This window comes from Eleginops maclovinus, chromosome 6, assembly GCF_036324505.1.
Source record: "Eleginops maclovinus isolate JMC-PN-2008 ecotype Puerto Natales chromosome 6, JC_Emac_rtc_rv5, whole genome shotgun sequence".
In the NCBI taxonomy this organism is placed as follows: Eukaryota; Metazoa; Chordata; class Actinopteri; order Perciformes; family Eleginopidae; genus Eleginops; species Eleginops maclovinus.
The window spans coordinates 16,833,409-16,853,169 of NC_086354.1; the positions used below are offsets into that span (position 1 = coordinate 16,833,409).

Genomic DNA, 19,761 nt, shown 5'->3' on the forward strand with positions numbered 1-19,761 from the left:
TATCCACTCAGCATATATTTCTCCTGAATTGGGTTCAAACAATAGTTTCTTTAACCCTGTATGTGTGACAAAACATGCAATTGTTGTGTATAATGATCCATAAAAAATAACAGAAGTGCAGTATTCTAATTAAAACAATGTTTAATACTTTTTTCCCCTTCTAAACTATACTTGATCATTCAATACAGAGAAAAAACACTGATATCAAAATCCCATTTAAATTATACTGTACAGTAGTGTAGTTTGGTAATCATCACAGGCTCATTGAGTTGGTCCGCTTATACATTTACTGTACATACATTCATTTGAGAGTTTGTTTTTAAAGTACACATCTAACATCTGGTAGATATACAGTAGAGTACAGTACAGTATAGTACAGTACATGTTTTACATAATTCATCTGTTCAAGCATGCTTTACTATGAGTTTGATTTGAAAAAATAAATGAAATGACTCAGTTTAGATCTACAAGTGTGTTCACTTCTTCCCTTCAGCTCTTTGCCTGCGGATCAGATCGGAATAGAGTCCTCCTTTGCCCAGCAGTTCCAAGTGAGTCCCAGCCTTGAAAGACAAGAAAAAACTGTAAGTTACAATTCAAACTTATATCATACATTAAGTTCTTTGAGATGGAAGCAACAATGTTATACATTTACTTAGCTCAACTTAGAACCAAGTGAACTGTCTTCTGTTTCTCTTGAGGGAATGCAGTCCAATAAATAAGCCACTACTTTAATAGAATATAGGAGCCTATTCATTTATCTGTATAGTCTGCTTCCTCACCTCCACAATGCGGCCATTGCTCATGACACAGATGAGGTCCGCCCCTTGAATGGTGCTCAGCCTGTGGGCGATGATAAGCACAGTGCGCCCAGTTGTAGCCCTGTCCAGAGCCTCCTGCACCACCCGCTCTGACTCTGCATCCAGAGCGCTGGTGGCTTCATCCAGCACCAGGATGCAGGGGTTCTTGATCAAGGCGCGGGCAATGGCAACTCGCTGTTTCTGGCCACCAGATAGCGTTGCACCTCGCTCCCCTAGGTAAGAAAATATAGAGCTTAGTATTTAAATGGCAAACAAATGTTAGTATTTAGTGTGCCTACATGAAAGCACGTACCAACCACAGTGTTATAGCCGTCTGGGAAACCTGTAATGAAGCCGTGAGCATTGGCTTGCTTGGCTGCGTTAATGACCTCAGCATCTGTGGCTTCAGGCTTCCCAAAGCGGATGTTCTCCATGATAGATGATCCGAACAAAACTGGCTCCTGCAAAGATACAGGGTGGAAGATAATAGCGTTGCACAATATGGATTTTCAAGTCAACCAATAATTACATGCTTCTTATGGCCAAAACCAATAATTTCACATTTTTATTGTTTATGCACAGCTGAGGGAACCCTAAACCGTATAAAGATGTATTGAGCAAAGATGGATTAATCAATATTCCAAAGCTCTGAACTCACTAAATATAAACAACATTGCTATTGTTTACCCAAAAAACAGAACAGTTCTCACTTTCCAAATGTTCATTTATTTTTTCTAGTGAAGAACATCAAAAAACAAAACTGTTGTCTTCCTCCGAAACTGTGAGAACAGTCCATCCCAGGTGATGGCATGTTTGTGTCTACAGTCAGATTGCTGTGCTTGCTTTTCTTCTCCTCTGTGTACATTGGCAGATTGCAAATAAGTCTGAAGGTGCATACAACCATGCACGCTTTCAGAGTGTGTAGATGCTGCTTGTTAATTCAATGAAAGCACTCTTTTTTTAAATGATTATCATCGTTTAATAATTTCTTGGCTATACTTCCATTATTGGACTAATTCATATCAAATTGAAATGGCCCATTATTGGCCAATGATATATCCTGTATCGCTTTAAGATAGAGCGATAACTGGTCTGCAACAAATATGTAATGTATACTAATCATTTTATTAAACTGAATTAATAACAAAAAGCATGCAATATTGATGAACAATCTTTACCTGATTGATAAATCCAATGACTTTTCCCCTGAGCCAGGTCAGATCAAGTGTTCGGATGTCAAGACCGTCCACCATGACTACACCGCTGATGGGGTCATAGAAACGCTCCAGCAAAGACGCCACAGTGGACTTTCCTAAAATCAAGTATTTGATTAATAATTATAAAATACATTTCAGACTATCACTATCATTAAATAGGATTTTACCTCCTCCAGATTCTCCAACAATGGCAACAGTTTTACAAGGTGGCAGCGTTAAGTTGAACTTTGACAGGATCTGATGGCCAGGTCTCGTTGGATAGCTATAAATATACAAAGAAAAGCAAAGAAAAGATAGTATCAGCTGATATTTATGTGAGGTTATTATCTTGAATTGTCTGGAAATCTACTTAAATTCAGATGAGTTTCCAACCTGAATGAGATGTTAATGAAATCCACTCTTCCTGTCAGAGAATGGTACGGGATGCGTCCTCCTCCAGACATAGGGATGGTGGGCACCAGAGACAGGTATTCAAAGACTCGGGCCCCAGAGCTTAATCCTCTCACCATCTGTTGCAAAAGTTTAAGATTGACTGCTTAGTTTATCACTGGTTTTGGTTTATCAGATGTTGCATACATAATATAGTGATACATTTTCAGGTAACGCATGTTCTATACTTGCAAATTAATTTTACTCACCTGTCCAAAAAGGATAGAGATACCAGCCAACGACCTGAGTACAAAAAAGAGTATACAGTGGTCTAACATCAGCTACATTTGAACTGATACTTTTAGTTTCAAAAGAAAGATTGGAGAATAAGAGCAACCATTGTAGATAAAGATGTATTTTTACCTCTGAACAGTCTGTGAGGCAACCAGGAAAGACATGAGGTCTCCAGGGGACATTTCATTGCTAGAAATTAAAGTCCCTCCAGCAAAAATAGTTCCCAGGACAATGCCTGCAATAACGGCACACAACACATCAGCATCACTGTAATGGATCTGCTCAACAATGTCTTTATCATTTAACATAGTAAAATATACACTCACAGTTAAGGGCAACGTTTGACAGTCCTTGGAAAACTGCAATTCCAGAACCAAGATCTTCATTCATTTCACATGACTTGTCGACTTCATATGCATATTGCCTGGGGAATAATGACACAGACATATTATTTCTAACATCCAGCATATCGTGTCTCTAAAACTAATATAGCTTTTGATATACTTATGTATATCAACTAAACTCTCACTTACTGGAGCTCCCGCTCCTCCATCGCAAAAGCTTTCACTGTCCGCACATTGCCGAGTGCCTCATCTGCCACTCCTGTTGCTTTTGCCACCTTAAATCAAACACAAAGTTAGAAGAAACAGTTACTCTCAAGATATTGTATCATACGCAAAATAATATAAATATAATGTCTAGATGTTCTGTTCTGTACATATCTAGACTGTTTTAATTGTTGCTGTTCTAATATTTCAGCCTCTTGTGACTTGGCAATGAAACTCAACCGTATACAAGACATTGTTCAGTCCAAACAAAGACTCTAGGCAAAATGATAATACTACATTCGGAATCACCTGTTCTTGAGCCAAACGGGACAGTTTGCGGAGGAATGAGCCGAAGATAGCCCCTGCTCCCACCAGACAGGGGAGGACAACCACTGTCAGACCTGTGAGTTTGGGGGAGATGATATAGAGAGAGACAAAGCATCCGACTGTCTGTGTAATGCTCCGAAGGCCCTGCAATTATGCAAAAATAATTTAGAAGCCTAAAATGTATAGAATGTATATTATTCTACAATATAAAATATAGTATTTTATACCTGAGAAATGACCAACTTGAAGGAGGACTTGAACTCCTGAATGTCAGCAGTCAGACGGTTCACCAGCTGCCCGGTTTTATTGGCGTCAAAGAAAGCGACATCTTGTCTGAGAACAAATAAAAGAACACAGGCAAAATTACAGGGCTTCTCCGGATATAAGATTCATAGAGGGCTATTAGCAAATGACAGCATCCTGTCAGGGGACCATTGAGTGTTTTGTATGCATGTATTATTTTGCTAGGAGTATACCTCAATAAGGATGCAAAAAGTGTCTTCCTCATGTCTGCTGCCACTCTCTCCCCTACTCTTGAAAGCAGGACGATGTAGCCACTTGTCAGCAGGCCCTGCACAAATGAGGTAATTAAGGACCAGGGCAAAAGTGTATTTACCAAAAAAACAAATGTGACATTTATACGTTTTCATGCACATTTTCTTCACAGTGAAGAGTTGAACGGATCATGGGTAGGGCAGCAAGCATCTACAAAAATTAACTGACAACAACAACACACAACGTACTGGCATAGTAAGTTGTGCAGCTGTACTTACTTGGATACCATACAGTACGAGTAATTTCAGTGCAGGGCCTCTTATTTCTTGGACATAATTCCCAGTCTGTTCTCTCAGGTAACGTGCCACAACGTTCACCAAATCCCCAAGCAACAGAGGGATTTGAATATTCAAGATAGCTGCAGCAAAAGCAAGCTGAAAAGAAAAATACAAAACTTTAGGTTATCAGTGTAAATGAAAGATCATATGTAAAGTTTTTGTCACGTCATATTTTATTTCAAAAGCATGGAGATTGCATTTAAAATAAGTTATTCGAGCTTACCACAACAGCACCCATGAGAGCAAATAGCTGAGGTTTGACAAACTCCCAAAAGATATGCCATTTGAACTCTGGTGCAGGAGTTTTGGATGTAACTTCAAGAGGAGTGTTGTTATTCACATCTGCCTCGCAGTGAGCTACATGGCAGAACAGCCGTGCAGAGACAGTGAGTACTGCTGGTCCTAGGATGAACTTCAGGGCCACTCCAGGGGGTTTGGACGTTCGGGTGCTGGACTGGCGGATAGCTCTCTGTGTGAGGCCCCAAATACGAGTGACAGCATTTCCAGGCTGCTGTGAGGAGCTGCAGGCTGGGGATCGTGGAGATGTGTACCATCTGGATGAGAAAAAAAGATTATTAATACAATTTGCGATTCAATAACGTACACAAAGTAGTTTAAGGCTAATGTTATAAAGGCTATGTACTGTATTTTAAGGCTATACCAATTACAAAAAAACGGAATTATGATTGCAACTTGCAATAGACATTTCTTAATCACAAACCCTATGAGTAATCATTATTTCACTGTTTTTCTATCATTTGAAACGTTAATTCCAACTTTTGAGAAGCTTCTTTGTCATTTCTCTTTTGAAAAACACTGATTAATTTAAATGTTTTATTTGCTGCCCAAATATTTACAGAAGGCAATCCCAATTCTATATTCCATGTCTGTTTTTAGAGGTTAAAAGACAAATTATAACTCATACATTGAACTTGTGGTTGATTCATGTACTGTGTTTGACAAGAAATAATACAATCATACATCCCACTGAAGCTTTCTATAAATAAATGAACACTTGGGTAAACTTGCTGAATGCATATCCAAATCAAAGTATGCCAAGCTCTTAAAGCAGCTACAGGTCAGCTGTCAGCTACACTAGTAACGTTACCGGTCCGATTACCCTACCGTGAAACTTTCCATAGATCTGCTGCTTTATTGCATCGCGGGTGTAACGACAATGACCGCACCGGACCAGAGATGCGAGCTCTACAGCAGAGTATGTGAAACATGTTTAATGCTTATTTCTGTGATAACTAGCGCACACATTTAAAATGATCTTTAAGCTCTACTGTAATCCACAGGCACCATGCAGGCTGCCATGTTGACACTGACCCAGAGTGCATTTCTGCAGCAACCGCTGACTTCATTTTATGTGAATATTGCGAAATGGCGAAAATGTGCTTGTTGATTTCACATCAAGCAACAAAGTATAAGCTTTAAAGCGAGTTATGCAACATTTGTTTACCGAGACGCCACAAAATATCAGACTTTATAAGGGAAAACACGAAAAAACTACAACTTGTATCCGGAAATGACGCCCAGAGAAACGGAAGGTGACGTCAATAGCGTTTTGTTGACATTTGTTTTGTGAGAGACAAAAACAGTGGACACACACTGGATGGTGTATTATTGGAAACCAGCGAACGAAACTCGCGACTGACTGAAGAGCACCGTGTTGTGATTTGAACACAGTGTATGAAACGAGCTCTGGTGAAGAGTGGACTGACATCAAAGAAGATTTCAACATCAGCAGTTAGGAGTCGGGAACAAAACAAACCGAAGGACTGCATGAGGGGCTGAATCATTCACAAGCTAACCAGACAGCAGACAGTGGAGTTAGGTTGTTATCTTAAAATGACCATAACTAACAGTTATATCTGCTGAATATTCGTTTTCGAAAGTCTTAACTACCACTCAGTATTTCTCGCGTTACCATGGTCGTTTAGTTACACAAGCGTTGTCCGCCGGACTAGCAAGTTAGCAAGCTAGAGTGGTTAGCTGTAGCTAACGTTGCCCTTACTTGAACTGCTCCAGCTGCTAGCAACATAATGTAGCTGAGGTTACAAGACTGCATTCGTTTCATACCGTGTTTACTATAAGTAGCTTGTGAGTTTGCGGTAAGCTCAAGAATGTGAAGAACAATGGCCAACTTTGAAGCTTACCAGGAATATCAGAGAATTGAAGACTTTGAGGAGGACTCGCCACCAGGGGAGGAACAGGATTTACTTGTGCATGTGCCCGAAGGCCTAAAAGGTAAACATGTTGTTACAACTAAAACATTACTTGTATATAAAGAAATGACTAACTGCTTATATTCAGATTAATTGTATTGTTTACTGTTGGATCCCCATTAGCTGTGCCCTTAAGCACCACTAACGGAACTCGTCCTGAGATTCACATTCAAATACAAAACAAGAGGTGGAAGAAGTGCTCAGATCTTGTTCTTAAGTAAAAGTAGAAGTACCAGATTGTAGGAGTACTCTGTTACAAGTAAATGTCCTGCACTCGAAATGTTACTCGTATTTGACTTTACTTTGTATGCTGCAGGGTAGCTTGTTAATATTACTCCAGGTGTAACCAAAGCTTTATTTAAGTGTTGATTATATTTTCTCATCATTAATAGAGTTAAAGTACGGGATTTCCCTCTGACTTGTGATGGAGTAAAAGTACTGAGTATCAAAACAAGTACTTGACACCACTGTACAAAACACATTACAGTCTACATAAATCAACACATTTAAAAACACGCTTTGAACAGTGTAGGCAACACACAGGACAAGCATAAGAGATATTAGATAATAACATTAATATCTGTAAAACCTTACACATGGTTCCTAGCAATAACGTAGCATCCTACACATGAAGTCCCAAGCTGTGAGCTTATTTGCTTCTTTCACACTTTCGTTTGTGTGTATTTAGTCAAGAAGAAGGAATGTTTCATTGTCCTATAATATATTACTGTGCATCTTAGAAAATTAGCCTTATGTTGCCTGTCTGCGAGGAAATGTATTTAATTTTAAATAGTGATATTCTTGTACTGAATAAGTATATTTAAAAAAAGAAATGCAAATTGTAGCTGAAACTGCTAATGCTTTCATTTGTGTTACAGACTCATGGCACCATATCAAGAACCTGGATAACTTCTTCAAAAGGATATCCTTTTAAATGACAGTTCTGTTTAATAGCAGGTCTTCCAAAGTGTACTGTCATTGCATATGTCACTGACATTGCATCATGCTGACACATAAACCACTGATGCTTTTTGTTGCTTGATGTTTACTTCTTGACTGGGGTATATATGTTCCCAGGCTCCCCAGCTTAATATCCTCCTGATATGACACATTTATCAAACCTACGCCTGGAAATTGGCGTCCAAGCTGCTTTCTTTTATGTTTTAGGCTAATGTTACTTCACAGTTTTTCTTAACTTTCCCGTCCACATCTATCATTTTCATCAGAAGAATGGCTTCGCTTGTATGATGCTGTCAGAGTTCTTTGAACTTGTGTAAGTATCAAGTAGTACACAACGCTGAGAGTTCATAATGAGATACAGTGTTTACAATTATGAGCATTACTTTGGGTTTGCAGTTTAATAAGAAACCTGTAGTCAGTTAGACATAGTCCCTGTTTTTGTCACTGGTAATAATTCATGTTATGCCTCAGGCTTCATAACGAACAACTTCAACCGGATGATTTCAACAGCAGCTGTACTTAGAAGCTCATGTGAAATACTTTCTTCACACCAAACACTATCATCTTATTACATGTTGGTGATTGCTTTATTCACCATTAACTTATGACTTTAACTCAACATTAATGTTATTTAAACTAATTGGGTCTGTAGCTGAGGTCACAAAAGTGCAATAATAAATATACAGGGTTAATTTTAAGTTTGTGAAAATCTTTCTTCATAACAACAAACTAATCAAAGCTAAGCCTGTAAACATATTAAATAACGGAACTGCAAGTAATCTGTCTTATCTGCACTTCTGCATTTATTACTTCTCAGTATTTACAGACTGCATGATAGTTAGAAATGAAATATAGTCACTTATCTCATCTTAATGGCTAATGAAATGAATCTCTTTTGCCAAGTATATTACTTTTGGGTTGCTTGTTTGTTTGTTCCACTGTCATTAGGTATGATTCCTAATCTTTTCATTTCATTTCTTCCTCACAGTCAGTTTTTGTTTGTTGTCACATTCACGACGTTCCTTGTCAACTGCGTGGAGTATGATGTACTGTTTGCCAACCGAGCGGTCAACCACACCGGGCAGGGCCAGAACCCCTTGGACAGGAACAAGGTCACTCTTCCTGACGCCATCCTGCCCAGTCAGCAGTGCACTGAGAGGTAATCATGTTTAATACTGTGTTTTGTGGCGCTTTAGAATGTGTAAAAAGAGTATTTTTTTCTATAGTTAAGAAAATTAGTTAAAAGTCTAAGTGAATTACCTAAACGAAATAAGCAGTCACATAAAAGGATGTGACTGTTCTCTCATTCCAGCCAGTTTGATTAGCTGCTTTGTTCTCGAGCATACATGGGCTTGGAGCCCTTTTAGAGACAGGCCTTTAGAGGGATTACATTTGTCTGGCTTAATTCAGTAAGGATCAGACTTTCAGCCTTCCATTTTTTATCGGATTGTGTCAGATGTGGCTTCCCACTGCAAGATACAGTTGCATCCGTAAGACAGGAGCCTTTTAAGCCGTTCCCCTTTGGTTTATTGTTTTAGAGAATCCAGAGAACTTTCTATTTTTTTTATTTAGTGATTTACGGAAAAGCCTCCTGAGTTTTCTAGTAAATGTAGAGACACTCTAAGCAATGATTGTGTTTCTACTACTACTGTTATAAGTTGACTTGAGTTTCTATGGTTTTTGTCTTACTGTTACCTCAAAAAAGTAATCTATCAAAATATTATTCCTAACAAAATGTATTTTGTATTGTGTGTTAAGCTTCTGAAGACATGTGAAAACACATTGAAGTTATTCATTCATGTTAAAAAAAGGTGTTAATGCTGTGGTAATAGCAGATAGCATTAAATCTTAGGTTGTTGTTTTTAAACGGTCTATAAAAAGCATCAAGTTTGAACAGATTCGATTTGATATCTGATTTGAAGTGACATCTCTTTCTATGAAATGTTTTTCTCTCTAAGTATTTTGTTTATTTGAACCTGGGATTGCTAGCTCCTGCAACTGACAGTTACGTGGAGGAAGGTATTTGTGTACTGTGTTTAGACTTTAGGAACAGGACAATGTAATGGATAGCTTTGGTGAGGTAAATCTGTCCTGCCGGGATACTGACAACTCGCCCGGGCCAACAAGCTGACTACCACATGACACCTCACTAGACCTCCCCCAACTCCAACCCCAATCCCATGTTTTCATATTCTTTCCAAGCTGTAGCCTTCCATCTGTTTTTTTTCTCAAGCTTGTCTAATAGGCCTCTCATTAATTTGTTCCTGATTCTGACTGTGGCTGTATAATTATTTGTCTCCAAGTCAGTGACGTACAGCACCCTGGAGATCTGTTATGGGAACAGTGTGTTCCACAGTTAGGAACCTATCTGTCCTCCTCTTAACTTCTCTAATGTCCTATTCAAAGCCAGATCCTATTAACAACATATTTTTTTCACATTTGTTTATTATACGTAAAAGTGACCTAATATAAAATGATATAGACAAGGTTTAAAAGTGCATCAACAACCGCAGTATATTGGCTAATATGGGTTTATACGTTTTTGCCAAGTGTGTTCTGTGTTTTGACTTGAAATACTTTGGAAGGCTTCTTTGTTTTGGACACAGGCTGCCTTTCCACAGCCTGCAAACAATGGTGGCAGTTTGATACATATCATAGCCTAAACTTGAGCAGCAGGTCTAATTTATTTGCATCTGTTCATCATATCATAAGTTAAATACTGCATAAAGAATCAATTTACCTTGTCATATGAGAAGAGGACGTCATGTGTTTTTTTCCTGAGTTCTCAGTAAATGTTTTTTTCTGAATCCCAGATTTCAAATTAGCCCCCCTGTAACTGTTCTCAGGATATTTTTAGGCTTTTTTCCACCTGCTATCTTTCCATCCCTTCTAAATATTGTGCAAGCATTATGGGTCTTTCTGTCCTGACATTTTCAAATACAGCTGTAACTAATGTTTAACCCATTTCTGAATGACATCCATTTCTTTAACAGATCAATAAAGCCAGCCATGTCTGAAAGGATCTTTCTTTTTGTTATCCAGGATTCAAGAGAACAGTTGGCTTATATTCCTTCTCATCATGGCAGCCATCTTCTGGCTCTATCGACTTGTTAAAGTATTTTGCAATGTTATGAGCTACTGGGAGATCAGGCAGTTCTACATCAAAGCCCTGAAGATCAGAATGGTTAGTGCTACATGTGAACACCTTATCAAATGTCTCTATGTTGACAATAATAAAACCATGAAGATAATGATATCCCAAACACTAAACCGGATTGTCTGTAGTATTAGTCAAATTACTTTATGCTCCTTCCTCTCACAGGACGAACTATGCAACTTCACATGGCAGGAAGTGCAGGACCGTCTCATCAGCCTGCAGAGAGAGCAGCAGATGTGCATACACAAGAAGGAGCTGACAGAACTCGACATCTATCACCGCATCCTGAGGTTCAAGAACTACATGGTGGCAATGATAAACAAATCTCTGCTGCCAGTACAGCTGCAGCTCCCTCTGCTGGGCAATGTGGTGTTCCTCACCCAGGGACTCAAGTACAACTTTGAGCTCATCCTCTTCTGGGGCCCTGGCTCTCTGTTCCAGAATAAGTGGAACCTGCATCCCAAGTACAAGCGCAACGGAAACCGCCTGGAGCTGGCGCAGCAGCTCAGCAGAGTCATCCTGCTCATGGGTTTGGCCAATCTGCTGCTGTGTCCATTCATCCTGGTGTGGCAGGTGCTGTACGCTTTCTTCAGCTACACCGAAGTGATCCGCAGAGAGCCGGGGAGCCTGGGTGCGCGCCGCTGGTCCCTGTACGGTCACTTATACCTGCGACACTTCAATGAGCTGGACCACGAGCTGCATGGACGTTTAGGCCGCGGCTACAAGCCCACGTCCAAGTACATGAACTCCTTTACGTCGCCGGTGCTGACCGTGCTCGCTAAGAACTTGGCCTTCTTCTCAGGCTCAATTTTAGCTGTGCTCATTGCACTGACGGTCTATGATGAAGATGTCCTGACCGTGCAGCACATTCTCACCGCCATCACAGTGTTGGGAGTCGTCGTCACCATCGCCAGGTGAGCTTTCAGAGACAGGTTTTATTACCTAGAGCCATCCCAGGATTGTTAATAGGTGTTACAATTAAAGCAGCTACCTTTATTGCATTAATATTAAACTTGCTGTTTATCAGGGCTGACTTAATTTTAAATCGACCAAAATTTAGGAGCAAAATCTGGGAAAATATGTCTCAAAATAGCTTTTGAAATTAAGTGTTGTTGTGCTTCAGTGTTCAGGCCTGCACATTATATTCTACAGACTTTATTTGGTAGAGATCCTGTTAATGAACATCGCCTCAAGTAATGTAAATGTTATCACAAATGTGTAATCAGTTAAAAATATTGCAATTAGATATTTTAACTTCATTATTTAGCCCGACTGTTTATATTATATTCTACACACAACTATATACTTTGATAGATTATCATTTTGGTTATTCAGTTATGAGTAATCAATTCCTTTGAGTTGTATTTTAGCGGTGTTCAGAAGCTTCTGTCCAGTTATTGTGTGAAGTTATAGTGAACTGTAAGCTCCCTTCATCCTTCACTCACTCGTGAATATGGGCAAGCTTTAAGTGATTTGATTCCCCTCCAAATCAGTCACATTTTTTCAGCCTCAAATCAATCTACACGGTACAAAACGATTCAATTTCAGAGTTAATAATGAACATATTTTGTCCATACCCTGCTCCAGGTCCTTCATCCCAGATGAGCATATGGTGTGGTGTCCAGAACAGCTGCTGCAGTGCATGTTGGCACACATTCACTACATGCCGGACCACTGGAGGGGACATGCTAACAAGAGCGAGACCCGTGACGAGGTGGCGCAGCTGTTCCAGTACAAAGCGGTGAGGAAGGGAGGAACTGAGTGGATGGGAACACATTTGCAACATTTTAAATCAGCGTTATGGAAGATGGATGATCTCAGTTTGTATTGAGGACATTTTTGATATGAAGCACCTGGTCAATAATGATACTGTCTATTAGGAGTAACACTGGATTTATTGATGGGTTCCTGGGAAGTTTTGACATTGATCTGATTATGTAAAGGATTTGTACATATTTAGAATGTGACTGATTTTTCTGATTCAATCAGGTGTTCATCTTGGAGGAGTTGCTCAGTCCCATTATCACACCCTTCATTCTCATCTTCCACCTGAGGAAAAAATCTCTAGAGATCATCGACTTCTTCAGGAACTTCACCGTGGAGGTCGTTGGGGTCGGAGACATCTGCTCCTTTGCGCAGATGGACATCAGACGCCATGGAAACCCAACGGTAAGATTTGTTTCTTCACTTTTATCAAACTGGGGGTGTATGACCCTCCAAAACTAATTTCAAACTTCATTTAATGTTGGTGATTAATCTACATTTCTGAATGTTTTTGCAGTGGATGTCAGAGGGCCAGACGGAGGCCTCCATATACCAACAAGCGGAAAATGGCAAGACAGAGTTGTCTCTTATGCATTTCACCATCAAGAATCCACGCTGGCAGCCGCCTCAGGAGAGCTCGGTGTTTATCAGCCACCTGAAGGAGAAGGTGCACCACGATGCACAGGGCGGCCCCTCCACCCAGCTGCTGCTCTCCGAGGCTCCTCTCTGCACCTCACTGCAGTCCAACGAATCGGACGCTGCGGTAGGAACCCTCAGATATTATTCACACTAACCTAAATGTTACAATAAATATTAATTGCCTCAGAGTAATTTAAAAGTAGAATTTTCTACATTAAGTAATGATCCATACAGGTATTCTCCTTAAAAACCTTTAAATGTCAATGCTTACCTTCTCTATTGCGATGTACTCTTGTTTACTTAGGGACTCTGTATTGACATGTGTGGTTTTTTCCAGCATGATAATCTGCTGGCCAGTGTCTTGGCTCACCCTGTCCTAACTGCGTCCGGACTACAAGGGCGAGACCACCGCTTCATTCCACCGAGCACCGCTGCTTCTGCCGCTGCCAGTGTCCTGGCCTCTTTGTCAACCTCCCAGCTCCAACACACCAGCCGCAGCCGCACGCACGGCCTCATGAACTCATCCGTCCAACCCGAGACCATGTACCGCAGCGATCGCACCATCATTGACAGGTGATCATCACACGTTCACATTACGTTGCATTATCACTCGCTGTAGCTATAATAGTGTTTGGAGCAATCAATGCAAATGCTTTAATTAATATGTTTTTTTCCCAGTATATCTAACAGTGACATCCGGAGCAACACTCTGAACTCAGAGTTTGCCTCAGCTGAGATGAGTCTCCATGCCATCTACATGCATGAGGTAATTTCCTGCCTCCTACAGCTGACCTTTCCTCTGTTGTGTGCCTGGAGTGTAAAGTGATACTCAGCTTGAATTTATGTAGCTTACAAAGAACCAAACATTGACCAGTTTTATAGAAGAAAAATGGCATTTCCCAAGCCTACAGGTGCCATCTGTTTGGTATTTAAAATATTGATCTCAGCTAGAGAAACATTTTTCAGTATCCTTTGTAAACCAGCATTCTCTGCTGCTCATTGACTCCTGCCTCTGTCTCCAGCTCCACCAGCAGACTTCCCACCCACAGAGAGCTTCAGGGCAGTGGCTGAACCCCGTGCCAATGAGAGATCTGCACACAAGCAGTGGTAAATTAAAAATGTTGTTTTTAAAAGAACTTGCAACCTGCACAATACTGTAAATAGCACTATAGCTCTTCTAAGTTTGAGATGGGATTTTAAACCAACATTTTTTGCAATATTAGCATTGATATGAATGACTATGTAATGGGAAAGAGATTGCTTGTAGTGCTCAAATCCCGGTCATGACCTGAATCTGCAGCACTTCATTACACACTCCAAACAGAGTATCAACTACAGAGGCTTAATTGACTTCAGAATCAATTACATTAGACTTTTAGAAGCAATTATCTTTGCTTTTAGATTGGTAAAACTTATGTTACGCTTCATTGTAATGCGGTACAGAGACAAACCTGCACTCATCTTGACATGATACTCAGTTAGTTAGTTAGGTCAAAAATGTAATTAAAACAAGTTGAGTTTAGGCATGATGTACGCAATTTGTAGAAAATTGGCTTAAAAACATCCCTTTTTAATGATTAATGGTGCATAATATATTATATTTTTGGTTGACCCACAGGCATAAGCTGTTGCAGGTGAAGGCCTTTTGAAAGCTCTAACATGTAAACACACAAGCTAGTATTGGTTAAACAACACAAGCATAGTTATTTCTGACCTGTTCATCCGAATTGTGGGGCAATGGTGTATTTTTCACCCAGTTGGGGAAATGTTTTTCAGTTTATTCTGACACCACATGAAGTGCTCCATTTTGAAATTTAGAAGAAAGTCAAACATATTTTTTGTATCCATCCCGAAGTTACCGTCTGCTCCAAAATGTAATGTTTTCTTCTATGGCCCAAGCTACACGGGCCAGTAGCTTTTTAAATAATCTTGGGGAAACACTGATCCTAAAATCACGAGGGTCTTACTTTAAATGTTGTAATCCGTTCCCTTGTATAAACTGGACTATGCTTTAGAACGACTCTGACTTCTTATTAACGCTGGTTTCAGGTTTCCAGGCACAAAGCGGCCTCGGTTCCAGCCTCTCTATGCCCACCACTGTCCACCTTGGAGGCTGGCAGGAGGAGGAAGAAGAGAATGCAGATGATCAGGAGATTAACAGTGGATCTACTCCAAAACAGGGCACTGGGAGTAGTTGTTGAGTGCCTTATGTCATAAGGTATATGTTCTCTTTAAACTCTGTAAAATGACACAAGTCTACGATCTATGCTTTGTGGTTCTTTACCCTGTGTGTTAGTCGAACCTTGACAACAATGGCCTTTTATCCTTCAAGGGATACATGGCCGTGATAATTTCTCCTCTTTATTGTTTTTATAGCGTTTACAGTTTTACTTTCTTCTATGAACATTGTGGCCTTAGATGATCTTCATGGAGAGTTTAGCATGGACCTTTAAAACATAATTCAGTGTTTGTTGTAGGAGGAGATCATTGAATAACCACTGTCTCTGCACCGCCACGCCTCATCCTGTCACATCAGGCAGACTATGGCATCAGGGAAACCATATGTCTTCCGTCCGGTCCGATCCATCTCGATTTTTGTCATAAACTTGTACAGACAAACTATGTAAAATGACAGAGAGACGATATGGTGTATTCATAGGATCACTGTGTGTAAAAAAGAAGAAGCGCAAAATGCTCATCTCGACTTCTGATGAGCCTTAAATGATTTGTGCATCACAAAGATTAACAGCGCCAGTCTATTTGAATTCTCACAGAGTGATGTTCTGTGTTACCAAGACTGCAAAATGTATCATAGCTGCCTGAACAATATTGATCACCTGAAAGAGAATTCAATTCTTCATGTTGTGCTGTTTGACCCTGGTGATTTGTAAATACACGTTGTTGCTGACTCATCCTTTAAAAGACCACATGTTTACTACCAGAGCTAATCCTCGAAACATTTACCAAGTATTGATTGATCAAGATAGTCACCATGTGTATCTGACACATGCTTTGATGCTGCTGTCTGTGTCCTAAATACAGATTTTAAACAGTATTAATATTTCTACAGCTGTTGCATCTGGAGACTATTAATTAAAAACAGGACTGAAATTAAAGGTCTAAAATACACCTGCCATCAAAATCCCAATGCAAATATAGGATGTGTATTTAAGCTGGACACAATGTCAGCTTTATGCCTTACCACCCATACAAAAAAATTGTTTCCATATTACCTCAGTGGTGGTGAAGAAAAGATAATACCCTGATCAATACCTCTGCAGTGAAATTACTGTTGTGTAAATATGAATACAGTACATATTGGGTTCTTTGCAGTGTGCATCTAATAACTGCATTTTGATTTTGATGGTGGGCATACATGGATTTTCTCTTCCTTTATCTGGCCCAGCAGAAGTCATTGGTGATGGCACCAGAAATTGAACAAAACAGGGTGGTATTGCTTGAACCAATCGTTGTTGTGCACATAAGCATTCTGTCTGCGTCACAGAAAAATGGAACATCAAAAGGGCTGATTTTTAGATTGTTGCTTCTGCAGATTTAGGTTTGAAGATTTTAGGGCAGCTGCTCTCTGTGTTGGTTTTATTCTTTCAAAATAAGAGCATGAGGAGGAAAAAGGCTTTCCACAGTCTGCATCATCTGTTAGCTTTAGCTTTATTTATTACCTGTTACCCTCCCGGATATTTAATTCATATTTGTCTATTATTTATTTGTACAAGGATTATTTCGATTTTTTTTTGTGAAATCATTTTCTTTCACTTAACCTTTTTAATTAAATAAATGGCATGTTCCCCCCCACTAAAAGTAGTTAAAAAAATGTCAAAATGCAAATATAACATGGCCATCTGCATGATTATGAATGTGATTTACACCTACACTTAACTGGGACTAAATCTGGTTGTTGATGCAGTGCCCCAAATTATATTTTTACCCGTTTTTAATTCCATTTTTTTTATAGATCAAAGTAACATAGATGTCATCCTGCACAACTGCAAGAGGGAATGTGTCTAAGCTCTCTCGCGTGTTTAGAAACTATTACACTTTCTCTGTGAGCGTGTCTGTGGAAGGAATGCGTTTTTGACACGTTCGTAATTATGCTAACATGAACTTTGCACTGACAGAAAATAAACATTTGTTTTTAAATGTGTGCGTGTATATATATATACAGTCCTTGCATCAGTTACCTCCTGGAAAGGGCAGGTCTCAAAAGGGACACTGAGTCAGTCTCCATCCAGAATGACCTCTTCTGGTTGTTTGTATATAAACAACACTTCACCGCTTGTCGTATTGTCACAGTCCACAGCGAAATCACCTGGAAACACTGTGGCCAATCACATAAGGTCGTTCTTACCTCTGGTCAGTAAAGGTCCGCCCTGTATGGGACGATGTGTGTCTCTGTCACGTTGAATATACTCACATGGCTCATTTTCCATTGTGCAGTGCGTTGATGTTGTAGAGACACTGGAGCTGGGCTTTGTGCACAGAGTTGATGTCTTTTGACGGTCTCCACATTTACACCTCACTGTTATGTCATTTTGTTTTAAGGAGTGCCTTAGTATTAAGGATTCATATTTGCGCTTTATAGGAGCCATTTCATGTAAGCTATTGGATTTTCACAGATTTAGCAGCACATACTATGTACAGTTTTATTTGGTCTTTTTGGCAAGTCATTGTGTATAGCATCACGTATGTTGTGAAGTTGTGGATGTAAGATGAGTTGTAAACTGATCCTGAGGTCTTGTGTCAGTCCGTTGTATCCAACAGCACACTTCTTCTTATCATGGTGTCTGAACTTGCACTGTCCTCAATATCCTAAAGAAGCAGGAAGTGTGCCTTGTAACTGTTGTCATCACGGTCAACCTCCTCATCTTACCCTGGTTTATAAAAAAAAAAAAACACCAGTCGAACAACCACAGTGACTGGAACAAGGTGCTAAGTTTTCATCCTGAAATGTTGAATATGTTTTAAGACTTAGTTACGTTTTTTTCTTTCTTTTTTAATGTAGGTTTGTTTGTTTGTTTTGTTCTGTAAATTAAGAAACACTAGCTGAAAAATAAAACATGCCAAAAGAACTTGTTTTCTGCACAGCTTTACAATACATGTGCTGGTTTTTTTTGAGTGAGTAGAGAGGCAAATAAATCTTATTTTGAGTGTATTTAATCATATCATGTGTGGTGGATTATGCCATGTTTATTTGAAATAAAAAATATATTTAAATGATCATGTCATTCTATTTATATTGCTGTTGTTAGTGTGCCTAGTCGGCTTTTGAGATTACAATGTGGGAGCTTTTCTCCTTAAATCTTAGACATTTCTGACACCAATATATTTGCCTGTTTAAATGAATAAGTAGAGCCTGATAAGTTTGAGATGTCCTTATGTGGTCACTGATCAGCGATAAAGACCGACATCCAACATCGCAAAAGTGACCAAAAAAACATAATGATACTTGCTTTGTGAAAGATTTGAAACTGTCTACTTTGGTTGACTCTTAGAGGTGGTATCACACTGTGGTAGACAGCAATGCAAAGTGCTTTAAATGTGGACAAAGTAACAATACAGTCGCAAAGAATCAAACACTGAAAAAAAAAAAGTGTACCTAATGACAAAAATCTCAAAGAGAGATAGAATCATATATTTCATATTGTACATATGTCTTATTTCTCTTTATGGTCTATTTAGTCCTCATCAGGTTTGTTTTCATCTCTTGCTCCACTTTTACTCAAGATGCAATAAGATTACAGGCTCAAAACTCTCTTACAGGAAGACTTATTATTTACAGACTTCATGCTGATGTATTCAGGACACATTCCCACATTTACATGTTTTAGCATCTCCTTTTTCTTTCTTCCCCTTCCTCCTGCTCTGTCCTTCATTGTCTCTTTTCCGATACTCTGCCGATTCTCACAGTTTGAATCCACCTCTCCCTCTTGGCCTGATTGAAATTCGTCAGTCTAATCCTAGTTTGAGTGATTTTGAAACCATTTTTGTTCATTAGTTACATGTTTTGTTCTGCAGTGACAGCTCATTGCCCTGTGTACCCCTGTTGTATTTCTGGTACTGGTGTCAATACTGTAAATAAACATTGTAAATAAACACCACACACCTCTATTTGAGATGCACTATTTTGTCTCCAATGATTCCTTTTTTGTTTCCAGTTGGTTTAAATCATTCTCATGTCCCCATTGAAAATTTTAGGGACATAGAAGCCATCCGCTGTTCATTCTTGGCTTCTCTGCCCTTGCTGCAACATTTGACCCACTTGTTGCCTGCCATGTAAATGTTGTTTTGAGGATGTGTTTTGGCTGTGAACATGATACAACTGTGACCTTTTGTCTTGATATGGCTAAGAGGTCAAGTGGAAGGCCATGTAGGTCAAATATTGGCATGTAAATGCTGCAGTCATTCTGTGGAAATTGTCTGATCACAAAAAAATGTTTTAATGTGGGATTTTATTTAACTCTATAGTTGCTGAACAGAAAAGCCATGTTATATACTGTATATGTCTATCTGCTGCCCTCTGCTGCATTGTGATCCAAGTGCCATCAGAGGCTGAATATTAGGAAAGATATTGCAATTTGGATAAAATTGTATATTCATTACCTAATTT

The 19,761-nt window shown here is 39.4% G+C and overlaps 2 protein-coding genes across 2 annotated transcripts; one reads left to right on the forward strand and one right to left on the reverse strand.

Annotated features, from left to right (window-relative positions):
- Positions 1–123: 123 nt before the first annotated feature.
- On the reverse strand, positions 124–5,706 carry abcb8 (ATP-binding cassette, sub-family B (MDR/TAP), member 8). Its single transcript, XM_063884884.1, has 16 exons — positions 5,511–5,706; positions 4,609–4,939; positions 4,326–4,481; positions 4,029–4,123; positions 3,780–3,885; positions 3,535–3,696; positions 3,211–3,296; positions 3,004–3,101; positions 2,807–2,912; positions 2,653–2,686; positions 2,387–2,523; positions 2,182–2,276; positions 1,976–2,109; positions 1,111–1,258; positions 780–1,030; positions 124–560 (listed from the first exon to the last, which is right to left on the reverse strand). The coding sequence occupies exons 1-16, from the start codon at positions 5,612–5,614 to the stop codon at positions 477–479; spliced, it is 2,127 nt and encodes a 708-aa protein (XP_063740954.1). The 5' UTR covers positions 5,615–5,706; the 3' UTR covers positions 124–476.
- Positions 5,707–5,973: 267 nt separating this feature from the next.
- atg9b (autophagy related 9B) lies at positions 5,974–19,276 on the forward strand. The gene is made up of 13 exons (XM_063884883.1): positions 5,974–6,638; positions 7,495–7,538; positions 7,825–7,889; positions 8,565–8,735; positions 10,619–10,760; positions 10,899–11,647; positions 12,321–12,474; positions 12,723–12,902; positions 13,015–13,260; positions 13,474–13,709; positions 13,815–13,902; positions 14,159–14,243; positions 15,186–19,276. Exons 1-13 carry the CDS (start codon positions 6,527–6,529, stop codon positions 15,335–15,337), a joined length of 2,424 nt encoding a protein of 807 aa, XP_063740953.1. The 5' UTR covers positions 5,974–6,526; the 3' UTR covers positions 15,338–19,276.
- Positions 19,277–19,761: the final 485 nt, after the last annotated feature.